Here is a 17,636-nt window from a genome sequence, read left to right on the forward strand (position 1 = left end):
TTATTATTATTATTATTATTATTATTATTATTATTATTATTATTACTATTATTATTATTATTATTATAGTTATTATTGTTATTGTCATTGTTGTTATTATTGTTATTACTATTATTATTGTTGTTATTATTATTATTGTTGTTGTTGTACTATTGTCGTTTATAATTTGTACAATTAACCTCCCAATGGTTCGACCCCGGTCTTGCCAGGTTATTTATTACTTCGACACTCCTGCACTTGGGAGAAGACATCAATCTTTTAGTCGTGTCACTTGTCACGACCCAAATCTTGGGTTCATGACCGGCAATGCTGGAGCTACGCTAAGCCTAAAAACAAATATCAAAAGAATAAATTATTTAAAAATACACAGCATTTCATAATCTTTAGAAATATTATATTATTCAAAACTGATAAAACCAAAAGATAATTTAAAACTCCTCATTAGTAATTAAAAACAAAAACAGTAATCTATAATTTGAACTTGAAAATAACCTTTTTAAATCTTGGGCTTCTATGAAAGTTATAGGCATATATATCTTACCTTTCCATCTATATAAAATAAACTTAAATCCGAGATCTACAGCTCCAAATATGACTCAATTACCAAACAGTGTTCCAGTTTAGACTGCACCAACATCTCTTTTCTAAATTTGGTCATCTCTTTATCCTTTCAATTTCAGTTATTAAACTCATCAATCAATCCTTTTATTTATGTGATAGGCCTGCATTTAAAATGAACATTTACCACAAATTCAATGTATCTTATATTATTAGATATGTTATTGTAGAACATGCTTTAGTTAAAAAGTTATTGATACTTCAAGTGTAAAATGATTATATAAAATCTTGATAAAAATATACTTTTAAGTACTAATTAGCTATTAAAAGATTTTAAATTGATTATAAAAAAAATTTCATTTTGGTTTTTTCATATCAAATTTGGTGACCAAGTAGCCAAAATGTTTTAAGAAAATAAAAGTTTAATGGTATAGGACTAGAGACTAAAACAAAAGGAAAATTTATGGCCAATTTAGAATTTGGGTAAAAAATTTATTTTCATCCCTTTGCTTTTATTTTTCAACCTTGACATTCCTTATATTTTTTAAAAATTCAATTTTGATCTAAAAGTTCATTTTATGTTTTTCAATCCCTAGGTTTAAAAGATGTGAGTTCTATTGGATTTAAGCTGTGGAGAGAGTAAATTATTATTTGACAACAATTCTGATAAAAAAAAATCTAAATTTTAACAAAAAAAAAGAGTATAAATTAGTTCAATTAGACTAGAGGGGTTTGATGGTGATTGTTTTTTTAACTGATTTAATTATGTATTTTTGTATTTTTTTTGGGTTTTTTATGTAGATAATTTTTTTAATTTTTTATTTGTCTATAAGGATTTTTTATATGCTTTTAGGTGAAAATTGGTTAAAAAATAGGTTTTTTTTTTTAAATCTGCCTTTATTTTCCAACCACTATAATGGTGACTGAAATCTAGGCAGACAGAAGATATGTTATTTGTCTTATTTAAAAAAAAATAGAAATGGATGATACACTTAAAAAAAAATCCATGTGTGTGAGGTTGAGCTTTTTGTTTATTTTTTATTGAGGTCCAATTACATTGGGCCATTCAAGCCAACCTATATATTTGATCTCTCTTTTTTATTGGTCCTCTAATTTTTTTCCTTTCAATGTTTTTGTATTTTATAGATATATATCTAGGTTAAAAAAATTTTAAAAAATAAAGTTATTAAATCTAGTGGAGTTCATGAGCAACAAATTTGGTGGCTTATGTCATGAAACCCGTATTGATCCAATGTGTTATTGTATAAATATTCTTTTTCTAAAAAGAGGCCATATTAAAACTTATTTTTTAAAAATATTTATTTATTTTAAATTGGTCTTCTTTATTTGTTTCACATTGGTTTGTGTAAGATTAATTTATTCTGATTTGCGCTGTATATAGTTATCACAATCTTAAGATTTAAATCACAGATTTATCATGTTAAATTGAGTTGACTTGCACTAATTCAATATATCACCAGGTCAATTCATTTTCAAAAATATTTCATCTTGAATTTTTTTCCATTAGTTTTTTTCTTTCAACTTCATTATTTAACTTTTTTTATAAAAAAAAAATTTATAATATATTTAGATAAAAAAATATATTTTTAAAAATTATTAAACCTAGTAGAGTCCATAAACCGAGTCATAAGTTTAGTAGGTTAAGCCTTGAAGCCTTTCTTGATCTAATATGTTATTGTTTTAATAGTTTTTAAAAAACAAATACCACATTAAAAGTTCTCTTTTAAAGCATTCGGTTTGTTTTCCATTGGAATTTGTAATATGTTTTGGTTTTAATTTTTGTAAGATTAATTCATTTTGATTTGATTTTTATAAAGCTTTTACTCATCTTGATTTTTTTTTTTAAATTCAAAATACATTATTACCAATTATCCAAGTTACATTGGATCAATATACTTGGGCTTTTTTTCTTGTCATCTAGATTTTTTTTTAATTTTTTTTTATGTTAAAAACATTATTTGGCCTGACCCATATCATTTTAATATTTATTTTTTTAAAATATCATCTTAAAATTTTTTTAATCAAGTTATTTTTTTTACCAATCTTCTACATTTTCTTTAGGCTCAAAAAATAGCGAATAAAAGAGAAAGTTGTTGGCTGGTTAGATTCTAGCAATAAAAAAGATAATCTTGGAAATACTTGAAAATGCTTTTTTTATTTTTTAAAAATTATTTTTTATATTAGTATATTAAAATAATTTTAAAAAATTAAAAAAATTAATTTTAAAAAAATATTTTTTTAAATCACAAAATACGATTTCAAATATAAAAATAAACAACCTCAAAATCTAACTTGGGCTTATAAAATAATTTTGGCATAACATTAAATGTCTGTAATGAAGCGAAAATTATTTTGTAAAGTATTTTTTATTTTAAAATATATTATTATAGTAATAATTTATTATTTTTAAAAGTTATTTTTAATTTTAATATATTAAAATAATTCAAAAATATTAAAAAAAATCAAAAATATAATTTAACCTCAATGTTAAATATCATCTTGGTATTGTAGTATATCTTTGCATTCCAACAATCAAGAAACTTCCTTGAGTTATACAGGTTAGATCATTGTTTTTCTTTGCTGTCATGTGTGCATCATGTATAAATAGATTGAACCAGGAATATTGTCAGATCTAATATAAACACTAGCTTGAAAAAAAAAATATGGGTTATCAGGTTAATTTTTAAGTTATTGAATTAACTTTTGTTAATTATTTTTATTAAAATAATAATATTATATCTTTTTACATATTTTATTTTCTTTAAGTTAATTCAACTAGATTTGAATTGATTTCACTAGATTATAAATCAATTGGATAAATAAATTAGGTTTTTTAATGTGAATATCTTTTTTAAATTTAATATAAACTATAAATTTTCTGAATATTCGTGATAAGCCGAATGGGTAAAAACTACGCGTAGAATAGGAATGGGAATTCAAATAGAATTGAATGATATGACACCAGTTTGTTTGTTGGCTTATGCTTGTGGCTCAAAAGGTTAGTAAATGATAGGTTAGTCCCAATAGTTAGACATAACTAATTAATTGATATTCATAATCTTATAAATTATATGTTTAATATTATTTTTTTAATTTGTTTGTGGTGTAGTCTTTTTGTCAATCTCATGTTGATTTCAAATTCATTTTATTTCTTTTTTTCTAAAAAAATAAATTGAAGAAAAGAAAATTAAGTATTTAAGGCCCTTCTTCCCCGCGTAAAACAACAGGGTGCAATAAATCTGTTTTGTTGATTATATAACCAATAAAAAAAAGATGCTCTTCTTTTTTAATTTTATCTTTAATTTTTTTAATGAATATTTAGGTGTTTTCTGTATCAGTAAAATTAATCAAATTATGTTAAACCAATTCTTATAATATTTAATTTTAAATCCAAGTTAGATAAAAAATCAAATAATTATATTATTATTTTATTTTTATTTTTATTTTATTTTTATTTTTTAACTTTTTTTCCTGCTTGGTTGTGTTATATTTGAACCAATAAAATCAAATAAATCATGTTAAGAAAAGTCATATATAATTTAATTTTAAGTATAAATTAAGTAAGAAGTTTGGTTGAGATATTTTTTTATTAACTTTTCTTTTTAATTTTATCTACAAATTGTTTTTTACTAGTCTAGTAGGTTGTTATTAGATTGATCAAATTGATTAGATCATAGTAGAATAACTTCCACACATTTTAATTTTAAACTCTGACTAGGCAAGAAGTCGGCTAAAAAAATTAAATATTAATTTATTAAATTATATTTAATAATAATATCAAGTAATTTTTTATAATCTAAATATTTTTTATCATTTTTTTTTTCACATCCATGGTTAAACGCTGGCATGAAAACTAGTTAGATTAGAAAAGCAGACATCCTTTCAATAAAAAAACTATCAGCATTCGTTAAGAAATGATTTAATTAATTATTATAGTACAAAGACCAATTAATTAATACTAATAAACTACGAATACTAGATTATAATTAACTCCGCAAAAGTTAGAATATGTTTAGATTTTAGTGTCTATTTATTTTGTTTGTTTTGTATAAAATATTTTATAAGAAAATATTTTTTATTTTTATAGTTTTTAAAATATTTTATTATTTGTTTCTCAAAAAATATTTTATATAAAAATTAATTAATAAAAAATATTTTACATCCAATCATCAAACTTAATTCATTTCTTAATAAAAAATTTAATTCATTAAATTTGATAAAATATCTTACAAAAATTCATTTATATTATCATCAAACTATTTGAACCACTTACCTTTATCTCATCACCAGCACCACCATTTTCTCCTCCTTCACCATCATCTTCTTTATTACTACTGTTATATTACTGTTAATACCACCATCTCACTGCCACCATCAACCTTCTCATTACATGGACGAGACAATGAAACTGAAAGCGTTAGGCAATTGGATCGCATCAAGGCCATGCCTTGTGTGCCATGTGGATAAACAGTATGGGGGTTTTCTGCGTTGGAATGCTTTTTTTCTTTTTTCTTTTTTATTTATTTATTAATGTGGGTGTCCGGGCCAGCTTGCGCGCACCACGACTAATCCCACGGGCCCTGAAGTTAACGACCATGTAAGCCTCTAGTGACTATCATATGAGCAACCAAGAACTCGAACTTAAAACCATAGAGAGAGAGCAAACCTCTTGATCTCAAATCTTTACCGTTTGACCACCAGCTAATTATTTAGATTGGAATGCTTTTGGTTAAGAATACAGGGGGATTATAAAATATTGAAAATTATAAATATATTCTTTTTGCAATACAAAAACGGAGAAGCATGTGCACGGGGTGAGTAGTAGTGTATCACGACAAAATAAAATATTGCAGCAAGACATATGATTATTTATTAATTTTTCCGAGAAGGATTTTATTAAACCACGAAAGGTATGTGATTTTCTGGAGAGGAAAAGCTCTTGTGATTCGCATCATGAAATCATGACCGATTATTTTTCAAAAATTCCGGTGAGAGTGCTGCCTGCAACTAGCCCAGTATTCAGCTACAAGCTTAGAGAAGGAGGAGTTCGTTTCCAGTAGCTTTGTCGGTTCACCATACTCCAGCAATTTCCCTGCAAATAAAAAAAATCCCTCCTGACATGTCATTTGATGTGTAGAGCCGTAAAGAAGTCCATTGATGTAAATGAGTGCTAGTCCAAAGAATATATATTGGGATTTATGTTGTGATTAAATGGAAGCTTACCGTAAGAGAGAACCATAACCATGTCACTATCTATGACAGTTGGAACTCTATGAGCTACTGTGATCACTGTGCAATCTGAGAATTCTCGCCTGATAATTCTTTGTAGAATGGCATCAGTAGCAGAATCAATGGAAGCAGTAGCTTCATCAAGAACTAGAATTCTATTTCTTTTTAGAAGGACTCTTCCCAGGCAAAATAGTTGTCGTTGCCCTGCGCTCCAATTTTCGCCTTCATCGCTCACTGTCATATCAAACAAATTAGGCCAAGTTGAGAGTTTGCAACTTGAATTTTATTTTTTCCCACTTTTTGATCTTGTTGGATTTTTAAATGGATAATTCATGCATGTTAGCTATCTACATAACGCGTTATGAAAATCATAGTGACAGAATGAGATTCTTCGATGAAACCTGACGAGTCCAGCAGATGAGGAAGGCTGCTGATTGTTGCCTTCAGCTGACACTTATCCAAAGCCTGCAAGCAAAGAACTTCTTGTTATTGATATGCAGACCAATCTTTTATGAGATTTCACCATAGAAAATAATAGAAAACAACTTGAAATGAGGCTGAAATCAGTTGCCTTCACCTCCCATATTTCCTGGTCAGAGTGAAGTCCTAAAGGATCCAAGTTAGTTCGAATGCTTCCCCTGAAAAGAGTTGGCTCTTGAGGAATGATGCTGAGCTTCATTCTTAGATCCTTCAGACCCATAGAACATATGTCAAGTCCGTCGATAAGAATTTTCCCACTTTCAGGCTCTACTAACCGAAACAAAGCACTTATCAGGGTAGTTTTTCCACTTCCAGTCCTCCCCACAACTCCTACTCTTGTTCCTTCCTTGAATGTGCAGTTGATTCCTTTGAGAACTAGCGGAGCATTTGGACGGTATCTAATCTGAATGAAACAGTAAAGGAGAAACAGATTTTTAAGTATCCCCAGGACCTCATCATAAGAAGAGTTTCCGAGATATCAAAAATTTATTCAATTTACAATATATTTGAGCTCTTACTTTCAACTCTTGAAGCTCTATCCTGCCGCTGTAGGGCCATGAAGATGGTGGCCTCTTGTCCTCAACAACAGCAGGAGGCTCGGGTGGTATGTTCATGAACTGTTTAATGCGTTCTACTGAGATTATGTAATTCGCCAAATTGCAATACCATCGTGTCATAAAAACTTGAGTGCCAGTTAGTGAAAGTGCATAAGACAACGAAAGCCCCACGAGTCCTGCAGGCCAAATGTTGAAGCTAATGTAGTCTCATCTTTTGCCAACACTGTAATATCAATAAAAACTAGATTGTTTCTATTTACGTAATGCTACCTGGAGGTGCATAGCCCTTTGGGAGTAAAATTAGGAGAAGTGCAGCAGTGAATAAGGTCATATTCTGAATTGCCTCTGTTCTTATGACTAGCCATTCCATGGCTCCATTAGAATGGAAGAATAGCACAGCATCATTGTCTACAAGCTTTAGATAGTTTTGGAAGAACATGTCCACCATCTTAAAAGCTCTTATTGTGACAACACCAAGGGATGTCTCTGCTGCATAATTCATAACTGGAGCCTTTGTTGTTCCATTAATTCTTATTAGTTCCCTTGCAGAAGCTAAATAATATCCCTTTTCAGAAGAAACAGAAGATAAGAGGCAATCAGCTCACCATCCAGATAGAAAAAAAAAAGGTTAAAATGTAGCCATGTGAAAATTGTATTTTACCTGAACATATTTTGAAGCTGCCATAGCAAGGATGGCTACTATTAGAATTTGCCATGTGACTGAGGCCATAATTCCTATTGTTGCAAGAAGCTCAGTCAGAGGAGCCGCCACAAAGATGAAGGCAAAAGGAATGTCAAAATCCAGAACACTCAGGTCTGATGAAGCCTGGAAAATGAAATTATTAGTCAAAAATACAAAATAAACTGTGATTGCATAAAACAATATATAAAGGATCTCAAGTTCACTTTAGAAGGAAATGTTCTTACACGAGTCAGAATCCGTCCAACGGGGGTAGAGTCGAAGAAGAGCATGGGAGCTTTAAAAATTGCGTTAGTGAAACCAGAGAAGAAGGTTTTAGAAGCTTTTAACCCCAGACAGGCACTAGAAAAAGACCTCCCGTATACAAAGACAGCACTGAGTGCTGAAATCAGAGTGTAAATTCCAATCAAGAACCCACTACTAATGTTAGGAATTTGGATGGCAAATGCTAGCCAGTAAGTTGCAGCTGCCTGAAAAGCAACAAAGCCACATTGAGTAAGAATGCTTAGGCATAAAAGAGGTGTTCCCTTTGAGACAGTGAGATAATCGAGGAATGGCTTCCATCCAGCATCGCCAATCTCCTTCTCTTCTTCTTCTGTTAGCTGTACTCCTGGCACATTTTTCACCGAAATCTCCCCTTCACTGTTTTCTTTAACAGGACCTGACAGATGAGACTCGACCGATTGAACCATGTCTACCTTCAAAGATTCCCCTTGATTTTCATTGCTTAAAGGACCCAATAATGTTATTGCATCTTTGTGCGCATTAATAAGCTGTTCGAATGCCGTTCCTGCCATCAAGAGCTCTTCGTAGCTTCCTGATTGTGTAATTTTTCCACCTTCCATGACCTACAAAAAAACCATATCCTTCTTATTCAAAAAACAGGAAACATGTTTAGATAAAACAAAAGTCTATGCTAGCATATTGATGTACACTCCCTTACAAGAATTCTGTCTACTGCTGCGAGGAACTCCACTTGGTGAGTCACTAGTATTACAGTCTTCTTTTCTAAAGCTGTCATGACACAGTCCTGCAATTACAGCTTTGACATTGAGTAAAACTACGAAGTTTACAGCTTGTATTTCTTGAATTTGAAGAGGTATCATGTTATTCTATCTATTTTTGGATCAAAAGCAACAGAGGAAGTATATATTTCCAAGTAGTTCTATCTTACATTAAATAGAATTGAGGCAGTATGTGCATCTACTGCACTAAAAGGATCATCAAGGAGATAAATATCAGCATCATTGTAGACAGCCCGAGCAAGTTGAATCCTCTGCTTTTGACCACCACTCATATTAAGCCCTCTCTGGCCTATTTCTGTGAGGTCTCCATGCCGAAAACTACTGATATCCTTGTCCAAAGCACAAACTTTTATAGCTTTCTCATATTTTGCTTGGTCCATTGGCTTTCCATAGAGTATGTTGTCACGAACCGTTCCACTTTGGATCCAAGAAGTTTGAGAAACATAGGCAATGGATCCCGTTACATCAACCTGATCGCAACCAGAGAAGAAAGTTAGAAAACGCAAACGTAATGTACTATTGCAAGTGATAACAATTACTGTCTGCTCTGCAGCTTACAGTTTCTGATAGTTTAGGTATCTCTCCGAGTATAGCATATAGGAGCGATGATTTCCCAGCCCCAACTGGTCCACAAACTGCAATTTTCTGCCCTGATTTTACATCCAAGTTTACTTCTCTTAGTGTTGGCATATTTAATTCAGGATCCCAGCTAAATTTACCTTCTTGAATTGATACACTTCGATCAGAATTCAGCGTCTGAGTTTTCTTGATATTGTCATCCTTGAGCTCATCATCAAGCAAAAAGTTATTGATTCTATCAAAAGAGACCTTGACTTGGATCATGACTGAAAGAGCCTCAGGAATCATTCTGACAGGCTCCCCCATGCCTCTTAGAGTCGCAAGAACTGTGAAGATGGTGCTAGCATTTAATGGGGCACTCCCAAAAAGGGCACATCCCAAGAAGACAACAGAAGAAATGATTGTTGGAGACATCCAATACAAAAGAGTACCATAAGCCTTCTTAAACTGCATTTCTGCCAACCATTTGAATTCCTTATCTCGGTGGGATTCCATCAAATTCTTGAAGTTCTCTTCCCAAGATTGTAACTTGATGATTTTCATGCTGTTCAAGATTTCAGAAGTAGCCCTGAGCCGTTCATCTTGTGAGATCATCAACTCTGCTTGACACTTTTGGAGCATTCTTGCAAATGGCACATTAAGAAGACCGCATATGAGGAGGGGGACTAATCCAGTAAGAGCACCAAGACCTACAACTAGGAAAAGGACAGTAATTGATAGAAAGAGTTGCAATGCCAGACTCCATGTTGAATGAAACCACCAAGGAAATTCTCCCATACGATAGGCATCAACTGCAATGTAATTTACAATCTCGCCAGTCGAGTGCCTTCTTCTTCCTAAACTCGAAAGCTTGAGTTGCTTTTTGTATATCGCCACCATTAAGGCTGATCTCATTCTCATGCCAGATTGTCTTGAATAGAAGAAGCAATGCCTCTGAGACAGTGACTCGACTACCTTCACAAGAATGAGACCTCCAACTATTGAAAGACCTTGATGCAGATTCTGCTCATCAAGATTTGAATAATTTACAAAGGCATAGAGCAAAAGAGGAAGTGCTACTACTGCCAGTGTCCTTAAAAAGGCACATATACCTACAGAAATATTTTCTTTGAAATGTATTTTTGCCACAGCCTGAAGAACCAAGTTCTTAGTGCTGTTCGAACTCTTTTCCCGTACAAGGGAATCCCATGCAGAAGCAAATTTTTGATAGGCTGCACTGGCCTCATCCTCGGGTACTAAAGAAGGGATGTCTTCACGATCTAATGGTTTTGAGTAGCCCAAGCCAAGCAAAGGACTAATCCACGAAAAGGTCAATCTGCTAAGAAAACCGGCCCTGTATAGTTTTGATCGGTTCTTTTCATCCTTCCCTTCTAATAGAGGTTCTGACAGACTCTTGTCTGGGGTTTGTAGACAAGCAAAATGATTCAAATTTCTAAAGGCAGAAAATACAAGTAGGAAATTGACAGGCCAAGGAAACACGTCAAGAACCTGAATACTACGTTCTCTAGCCAAAATTTCAATGTTTAGAGCTGAGACCAGAAAAGAGAAAGACACCCACCAGATTCTAACAACAATTCTGGTCCATTTGGATTTTCTAACAAGCAATGAAACTGCCAACGAAACCCAGACTAGTCCTCTAGCAAGGTAAACCAACCAGATAAAACCATCAAATCTATCCTTTCCAGCTATCAGATCCCACAATCCAACACTAGTGTAGGCAATGCTAATTAAAAAACAGAGGGATGAAACAAACACAGAAATCCAGTCTCTTCTAGCGCTGCCACCAACTTGATAGCTTTTCGTGATGAAACCTACAAGCAAAGACAGATAGAAGACACCTAGGAATAACAGATTTGTAACATCTATGATGATTCTTTGTGTGCAAGAAGAACTAAAATCAAGTTTCCCTCCTCCAATCCCAGAAAATTCCCCTGCATAATCAAATAGGAACTGCCGTGTAAGTATCTTTGTAAACTTCTACATAAAAAAGTTAACATAACACAAGAACAACAACATTAAGAACTGGAAACAGAACATTAAAGCAACTATAACACACATAGGAGAACAAATAAGTTACGTGTATACTTGAGTGTTTCCATTCTTTGACCAACGTAAAAGAACTGATGTAAATATTCCAGAATCTTAACAACCGCTTGACACACACAGACATGTTTAAAGACGAGAGCAAAGGCAATGACATGTGGTAATGAAAATCAAGAAAATAGAGCAGTACCGAGTGAACACTCGGAGAGAGCCATTAATGCAGGAGTCTGTGTTGCTTCCTTTGAAATTGCATCTAGCAGGTATGATCTCTTGTAAATGGTAAGCTAAGGCTGCCTTGTAGCTAATCAATATTGACTTTATTATATAAAATATATTATAATAAAAATATTTTTTTATCTTTAATATTTAGTTATATTTGAATATTAAGTATAGAGTACAAATTAGTTTGGGGGTAAAAATACTTTGAAAATGAAATTATAAATTAATTATTATTATGAGGATTTCTATTTCATTAAAATATCATTATTAAATTTTCTTGATCAATGTTCTATTAATACTACTGGACATTAATTAAAATTATTGAGACCGATACATATTATTTTTTTAATTAAATGAAGTAATTATTCTCATAAGTAGAGATATGAGGAATATAAGAAACTAATAAGTAGTTATTTGTCAAATATCATGTGCACTAAACTTATCCATAAAAAGATTTCATATAAAAAGATCATTTGTGTATATAAAAAAGCTCATGTAATAGTTGTTTAAGTAATTCTTAAATTTAAAATTTTCAAGTTATCTTAAATAGTGAATGTGATGCATGGGCTTTTGTAGGAAAACATATATTTTTAGTAGTTATGTTATATTTTTTCTATTTTTATTTTTTTATACAATATTATTATGCTTTTAATTTTTTTTCCTATTTAAATAGATATCTTTCTTAGTTTATTTTCCAGGTTTTCTATATAAAATGTTATAATAGCAATTTGGCAAGTGGACACTTGAATGAATAAAAATTGAATATTTTGGATGTCTTCAGCTACTAGATTTAACAGTTTTACCAACTGAACTTTTTATTGGTATTTGCTCTAATAGTTTGTTTGTACGTATTTTATGGACTGGATCACGAATGGAAACAATCCATCAAAAAAACCCTTGTTAGTAATATATTGTATTTTGGTGAGTTTGTCGATAATTAATTTACCAATGCATTTACAAACAGACAAAGCACACGAAAAACAAAATTTTACCCTCTTCATTCCATTAGTAAATCCATTGATAAATTTAACATATTATCGACATAAAAATTGTATGTAATTCCATAAATATTTTTATTTTTCTATCGGTAAATATAATTTATGACCAACAGTATACCATCTGAAATTCTATCGAAGAGTTAACAGTAGAAGTGGTATTTGTAGTAATTTTTTTCTTACTTTCTAGAATATACCAAGTGCTCTATTGGTAACCCCGTGAATAATAATTTAAAATATCTTTTTTAAAAAAATATTGAACAAAAGTGGAAAAATAATCATCATAAAATTATGTTTCCTCGATATATCATAGTTAAAGTCTCAAATGACCGCAAGTGCTTTAACTTATCAATCAATGATAGAAGATAAACATCTATATTCTAACATGGACTATTAGAATCGGCTATGATCGTAGATAAAAATATGAATTTTAGTCTCCTACACATCTCTAATAACAATTTATAAATCGTAAGTATCACCGGCCAGCAAGAATAAGAAGCAACAAATAACTCGAATGGATTAAATTTATTTGTTCATAACCCAAGATACAAGTTTTTAGTCTCCACTGAAAACTGAGGATGCACACTGTTAAAGTGTTTCCAAGCATTACCATCAGAAAGGTGCACCATTACTCCATCCACAACATTATATGATTGGTGTCATATCATGTGCTATACAGTCTTTGGTGACATGAATAACATTTACAGTCTAGGTATGATTGAGAAGTATTTAAGTTTTTTTATATGCAACAAGAGTCCTTTCCCTGCTAGTCTTGGGTCTATAACGAGAATGTCCACATGTTTTGCACCTAATAACTTTGCATTTTAAAGGTAGTCCAACAAACAAAAGTTTGAACACATGTTAATTTTTTAGTATCCTACACTGAGGGGTTTTATCATGAAGTTAGCAGTATATAAGTTCTCTTTAAGCCTATTTCTTTAGGTAAAATGTTTCTCGTTCATTTGATAATTATATCATAACTGACCTCACTTAACCCATGATCTAACCTAATGGTGAATATTTATGCAAACATCAATAATTTATTGTGATTTGTGCAACCATCTCATAATGGTTCATTATAATCTTTTAAAAGATTAAAAAAACTTGGTGGCATCTACATTAGATTTTTCATCTATAATTAGATATTAACTAGCATGATCATGATTTATTCTCATCGCATCCATAATCATATTCCTATAAAGATTACTATTATTATCTACAACTCCATGAATATTGTTAGCACTAGAAACTGACCCAATCATCTTTTTTACCATAGTATCATAAGGAACATATGGTTCTCTGTGTGCATGCCAATACAAGTATTTCTCCATCAACTATTTTTGTAGAAAATGCATCGTTACAACATCTAGATAAAAAAAATATTTTATTTTTACACCTATTGCATGGACATTTAATATTAACTCCACTAATATTTCTCAGATTATATAGTGCATAATTAATAAAACCTTAAACCTCATTTCAATAATCTATCATCTACAACCCTTGAGATAAATCTCGATACATCCATGAAAAGTCATTCATTACCTATATCAAACTTATTTAAAATAATGATGACAACATGTATTAATTAACTATATTGACTAATTAAATTTTGCAAAAATATTGGTATAACTCAAAACTTATTCAATTCATTTTAGTAGTTCTCTTAATTCATTATCAATTATCAACATATATAAATTTACATTTCTAAAGGTTTACCGAAAATTACAACTCGACAATAAAATTGACAAAAAATATAAAATAAATTTGTTAAATAAGTCATTATTTATTTGATCAAAAAACACCAAAGTTGCAAATTCGACATAAGTTTCATCAATATATATATATATATATATATATATATATATATATATATATATATATATATATATATATATAATTTTATAAATTCTAAAATAAACTCTAACATGTATAAATTATAAATCCATACAATAAATTATATGTGAAAACTATAAAACAAATAAACACCAAATATATATATACACACACACACCCTATAAAAATATGCAAAAAAATCTACCATTTTGAAATTGTGTTCAAATAAAAAAATGGTAGTTTGGTTATTTGAGGTGGAAAATTCAAAATAAAATTTTAATAAGAATATAGATGCTGACAAACTGAGTAATATGGTGGCTAGATTTGTTATGAGAGGTTGAATTATGTTGTGAATAGATCGAATGGGGGTTGTTAATTTAAGAAAAAATATACAAGAAAAAAGTTGAAATGGGAGAGGAAGGTCGGCTGCAAGGTTATAAATTAAATATTACCAACAAAATGAATGATAAAATTATTTCGTCAATTATTATGTTGGTAAAAATATCACATTACCATATAATTTGTTTTTTTTTTTTGAATCCCATTGTGATACTGCCAGTAATTTCATCAGTATATATCGATGGATTTATTTTGTCTGCATATTCAAAGATATATTTTGCTGTCGGGTTAATTCTGTCGATAATATTGTAGATAAAAGTTACACGTCATCATACTGTTTGATTTTTTTTTTTCCACTATAATTCCATTAATTCCATTGATATATACGGACTGAAAAATTATGTCTGTGTTTATCAATAAATATAATGATGGAAAATTTATTGGTAAAGTTCACTGTATATATTGATAAAAAAAAATTCATCGGTATTTTTATTTATATTTATTGATTTCTGATAATATCCTTTTAATTATGATATTTTTTGTTTTTTAGAGACTTGACTAGTAATAAATCTCATTATCTTTCACTCATATCTGCTCTAGTTGTTATCGAACCCTAACAATCTTTGATGATTTTAATTAGAGGTTATAAAGAACTTGTATCAAGGCTTAATTATTTTTAAAGATTAAACATCACATAATTGAACATGGTCATGTCAAAGGGGTGTGTTGTCTTCATCTACGTTACCTGTTGTTATCGGAAATAATGATGGTGTCATTCACGATTAAAGATGAAGCTGCCCAGGTAAAAATTGTTGTGGACTGTATCTCCCAAGAACATCCGTTACGTACTTTGACTGGTAGTTTTATGATCAACATGCACATGTTCACCAGTAGGTTTAAATCACCTTCGATGCTGAAAAGGAGACCGACAATTACAGGGAAGGAACTATTGGTGCTTGTTCATTGTTGTGTTCAAGATATTACTTGTTCAGGATGAGACACAGATGCCAACAGCTGCATGTTTGGTAATAAATTCATGCAGCCCACCTCCATGAATCCTCCCATCTGGGTGAGATACAGTTCACAGAGCTACTTGTTTAAGTATACATATCATCCAGTTTAAGCTAAACTTGTAATAAAAAAGATTGAAACAAAATAGCATCCATACTATACATATTGTTAAAATTTGTACTTGAATTAAAGTAGTAAAATATAATTTAGCTGAAAATTTTAGTGTTATTAATGTTAAATTATTTGTTCTTAAAAATTTATTACTTGTTCTTTAGTGAAACGAACAAAATACAACCAGTCTCTCGAGATTCTAATAACATTATTTTTAAAATACACTTCGTTTAAAGGAAGCTAGAGAACTACTGCAAGTGAGAAAATTATCTCCTCTTCGACCATTATTTATATTGATTTTTAGAATCAAAACTAATATAAAATTAATTATGATAATCCTAAAAAATAAATGAATTTTATTTTTAATTTCCCTTCAAATCTGTCCATTACCATTGTTTTAAAACAAAGTTTTCAACATATCAAATACATTTTACTATTATTTGTTTGTAGTTTATTTTCACCACATTATCTTCTTCTTTTTCTTCTGGTTGTTTTTGACTTGGAACTTATTTATTTTAAAAAATTCAAAACTCTTAAATTTAATCTTGTATTTGTATCAATTATTTATTGCCATGTAAATTTTTTATTCGATAACAAGGATTTTTTCGGACCAGTTTATAATGAGATAAATTTCCTTCATGGAAGTCTTAAGAATGCACCTTGTACATTGGTCTAGAGCATCTAAAAAAAAAAATCCTCCATTTGCTTGCTCCAAAATTTAAAAATCAAAGTATTATGAAAAGGGAGCATGTATATATATTTAAGAATATATAGACCATACAAATAGTGACTTGTATATATGTATGAATGTTCACGTTAAAAACTAAATGAATATAAAATATAAAAGAAAGTTTAAATATTTTAATCTTTAAATTAAAATCACGGAAGTCAATTTGAAACTAAAAACGAAACCAAATTGATTAAAAAAGGAGTTTTAATCGCTTTCAAGAATGAATGGAGTCCATTCGAAAACGGGATGACAATGAACAAGTGAGTATTGGCCGCTCAATTTCAAATAAATAAAAATGATTTAATGTCCTTTGTGGGTCCTTTCTTACTTTGAAGTGCTGGCAATTTCAACCTCGGTCGGACGCCCACGCCTCTTATGAATTTTCTCACTATTTATTGTCTATTTTTACGGCGTATTTATTGTCATGGCATCGTTGGTTATATTTTTTCCTGTTGGCTGAAAGTTAGATTTTAAAAAAAAATTAAATTTTAAAAAAAAAAATTATTTTTTTATGTTTGGAATAAATTTTTAAAAAATAAATTATTTTTGGATGTTTAGTTTTTCCTGTTGGCTGAAAGTTAGATTTTTTTTTAAAAGAAATAAATTTTTAAAAAATAAATTATTTTTGGATGTTTAGTAATGTAATTAAAAATAAATTAGAAAATATTTTTTAATATTTGATTATGTCATGAAAAATAAATTAAAAAATAATTTATTAAAATTTTATCTTTTTCAAGTTTATTAACATAACGAAGAACAAATTATATCTTTTTCAAGTTTATTAACATAACGAAAAACAAATTATATAAATTAAAAATTTGAATAAAAATAAAATTAAAAAAATATAATTTTACGAATTATCTCAAATAAAATAAAAATAATAAAGATCAAATCTAACAAATAAAAAATTAAATAAAGAAATTAAAATAATAATAATAACTATTTTATAAATTATTTCAAATATAATAAGTAATAATTAAAAAAATGAAGATGAAATTTGATAAATAAAAAATTTTAATTAAAAAATAAAAAAAATAAGAATTATAAAAATAAAAATTAAAGTTAATATAAAAATTAAATTCTAACGAATAGAATTGAAAAAACAATATTCAAAAGAAAATATATATAATAATTAAAATTTAAGTACTAAATTTGATATAACCAATAAATAATATAATATTTTTAAATTTTTTATAACTTTCA

The 17,636-nt window shown here is 29.5% G+C and overlaps 1 protein-coding gene across 2 annotated transcripts; it reads right to left on the reverse strand.

Annotated features, from left to right (window-relative positions):
- Positions 1-5,325: 5,325 nt before the first annotated feature.
- On the reverse strand, positions 5,326-11,482 carry ABCC8 (multidrug resistance-associated protein 6). 2 transcript variants are annotated; one of them, XM_011008779.1, is made up of 12 exons: positions 11,383-11,482; positions 9,129-11,080; positions 8,720-9,040; positions 8,489-8,575; positions 7,773-8,393; positions 7,507-7,671; positions 7,116-7,410; positions 6,807-7,021; positions 6,386-6,691; positions 6,210-6,273; positions 5,803-6,042; positions 5,326-5,671 (listed from the first exon to the last, which is right to left on the reverse strand). In XM_011008779.1, the coding sequence occupies exons 1-12, from the start codon at positions 11,405-11,407 to the stop codon at positions 5,556-5,558; spliced, it is 4,407 nt and encodes a 1,468-aa protein (XP_011007081.1). In that variant the 5' UTR covers positions 11,408-11,482; the 3' UTR covers positions 5,326-5,555. The 2 variants fall into 2 exon arrangements, with proteins under 2 accessions (XP_011007081.1, XP_011007082.1); XM_011008780.1 differs by lacking the exon at positions 11,383-11,482 and adding an exon at positions 11,227-11,364.
- Between the last annotated feature and the right edge of the window lie 6,154 nt (positions 11,483-17,636).

The sequence above is a fragment of the Populus euphratica genome, unplaced genomic scaffold (genome assembly GCF_000495115.2).
Source record: "Populus euphratica unplaced genomic scaffold, PopEup_1.0 scaffold372.1, whole genome shotgun sequence".
NCBI classification, from domain to species: Eukaryota; Viridiplantae; Streptophyta; class Magnoliopsida; order Malpighiales; family Salicaceae; genus Populus; species Populus euphratica.

Coding starts and splice junctions, on each gene's coding strand:
- ABCC8 (XM_011008779.1), bottom strand. CDS start 11,407: ATGGCTCTCTCCGAGTGTTCACTCG. Junction 11,081..11,382: donor TCTCTCCGAGTGTTCACTCG/GTACTGCTCTAT, acceptor TTGATTATGCAG/GGGAATTTTCTGGGATTGGA. Junction 7,672..7,772: donor TTGGACGGATTCTGACTCGT/GTAAGAACATTT, acceptor TTCATTTTCCAG/GCTTCATCAGACCTGAGTGT.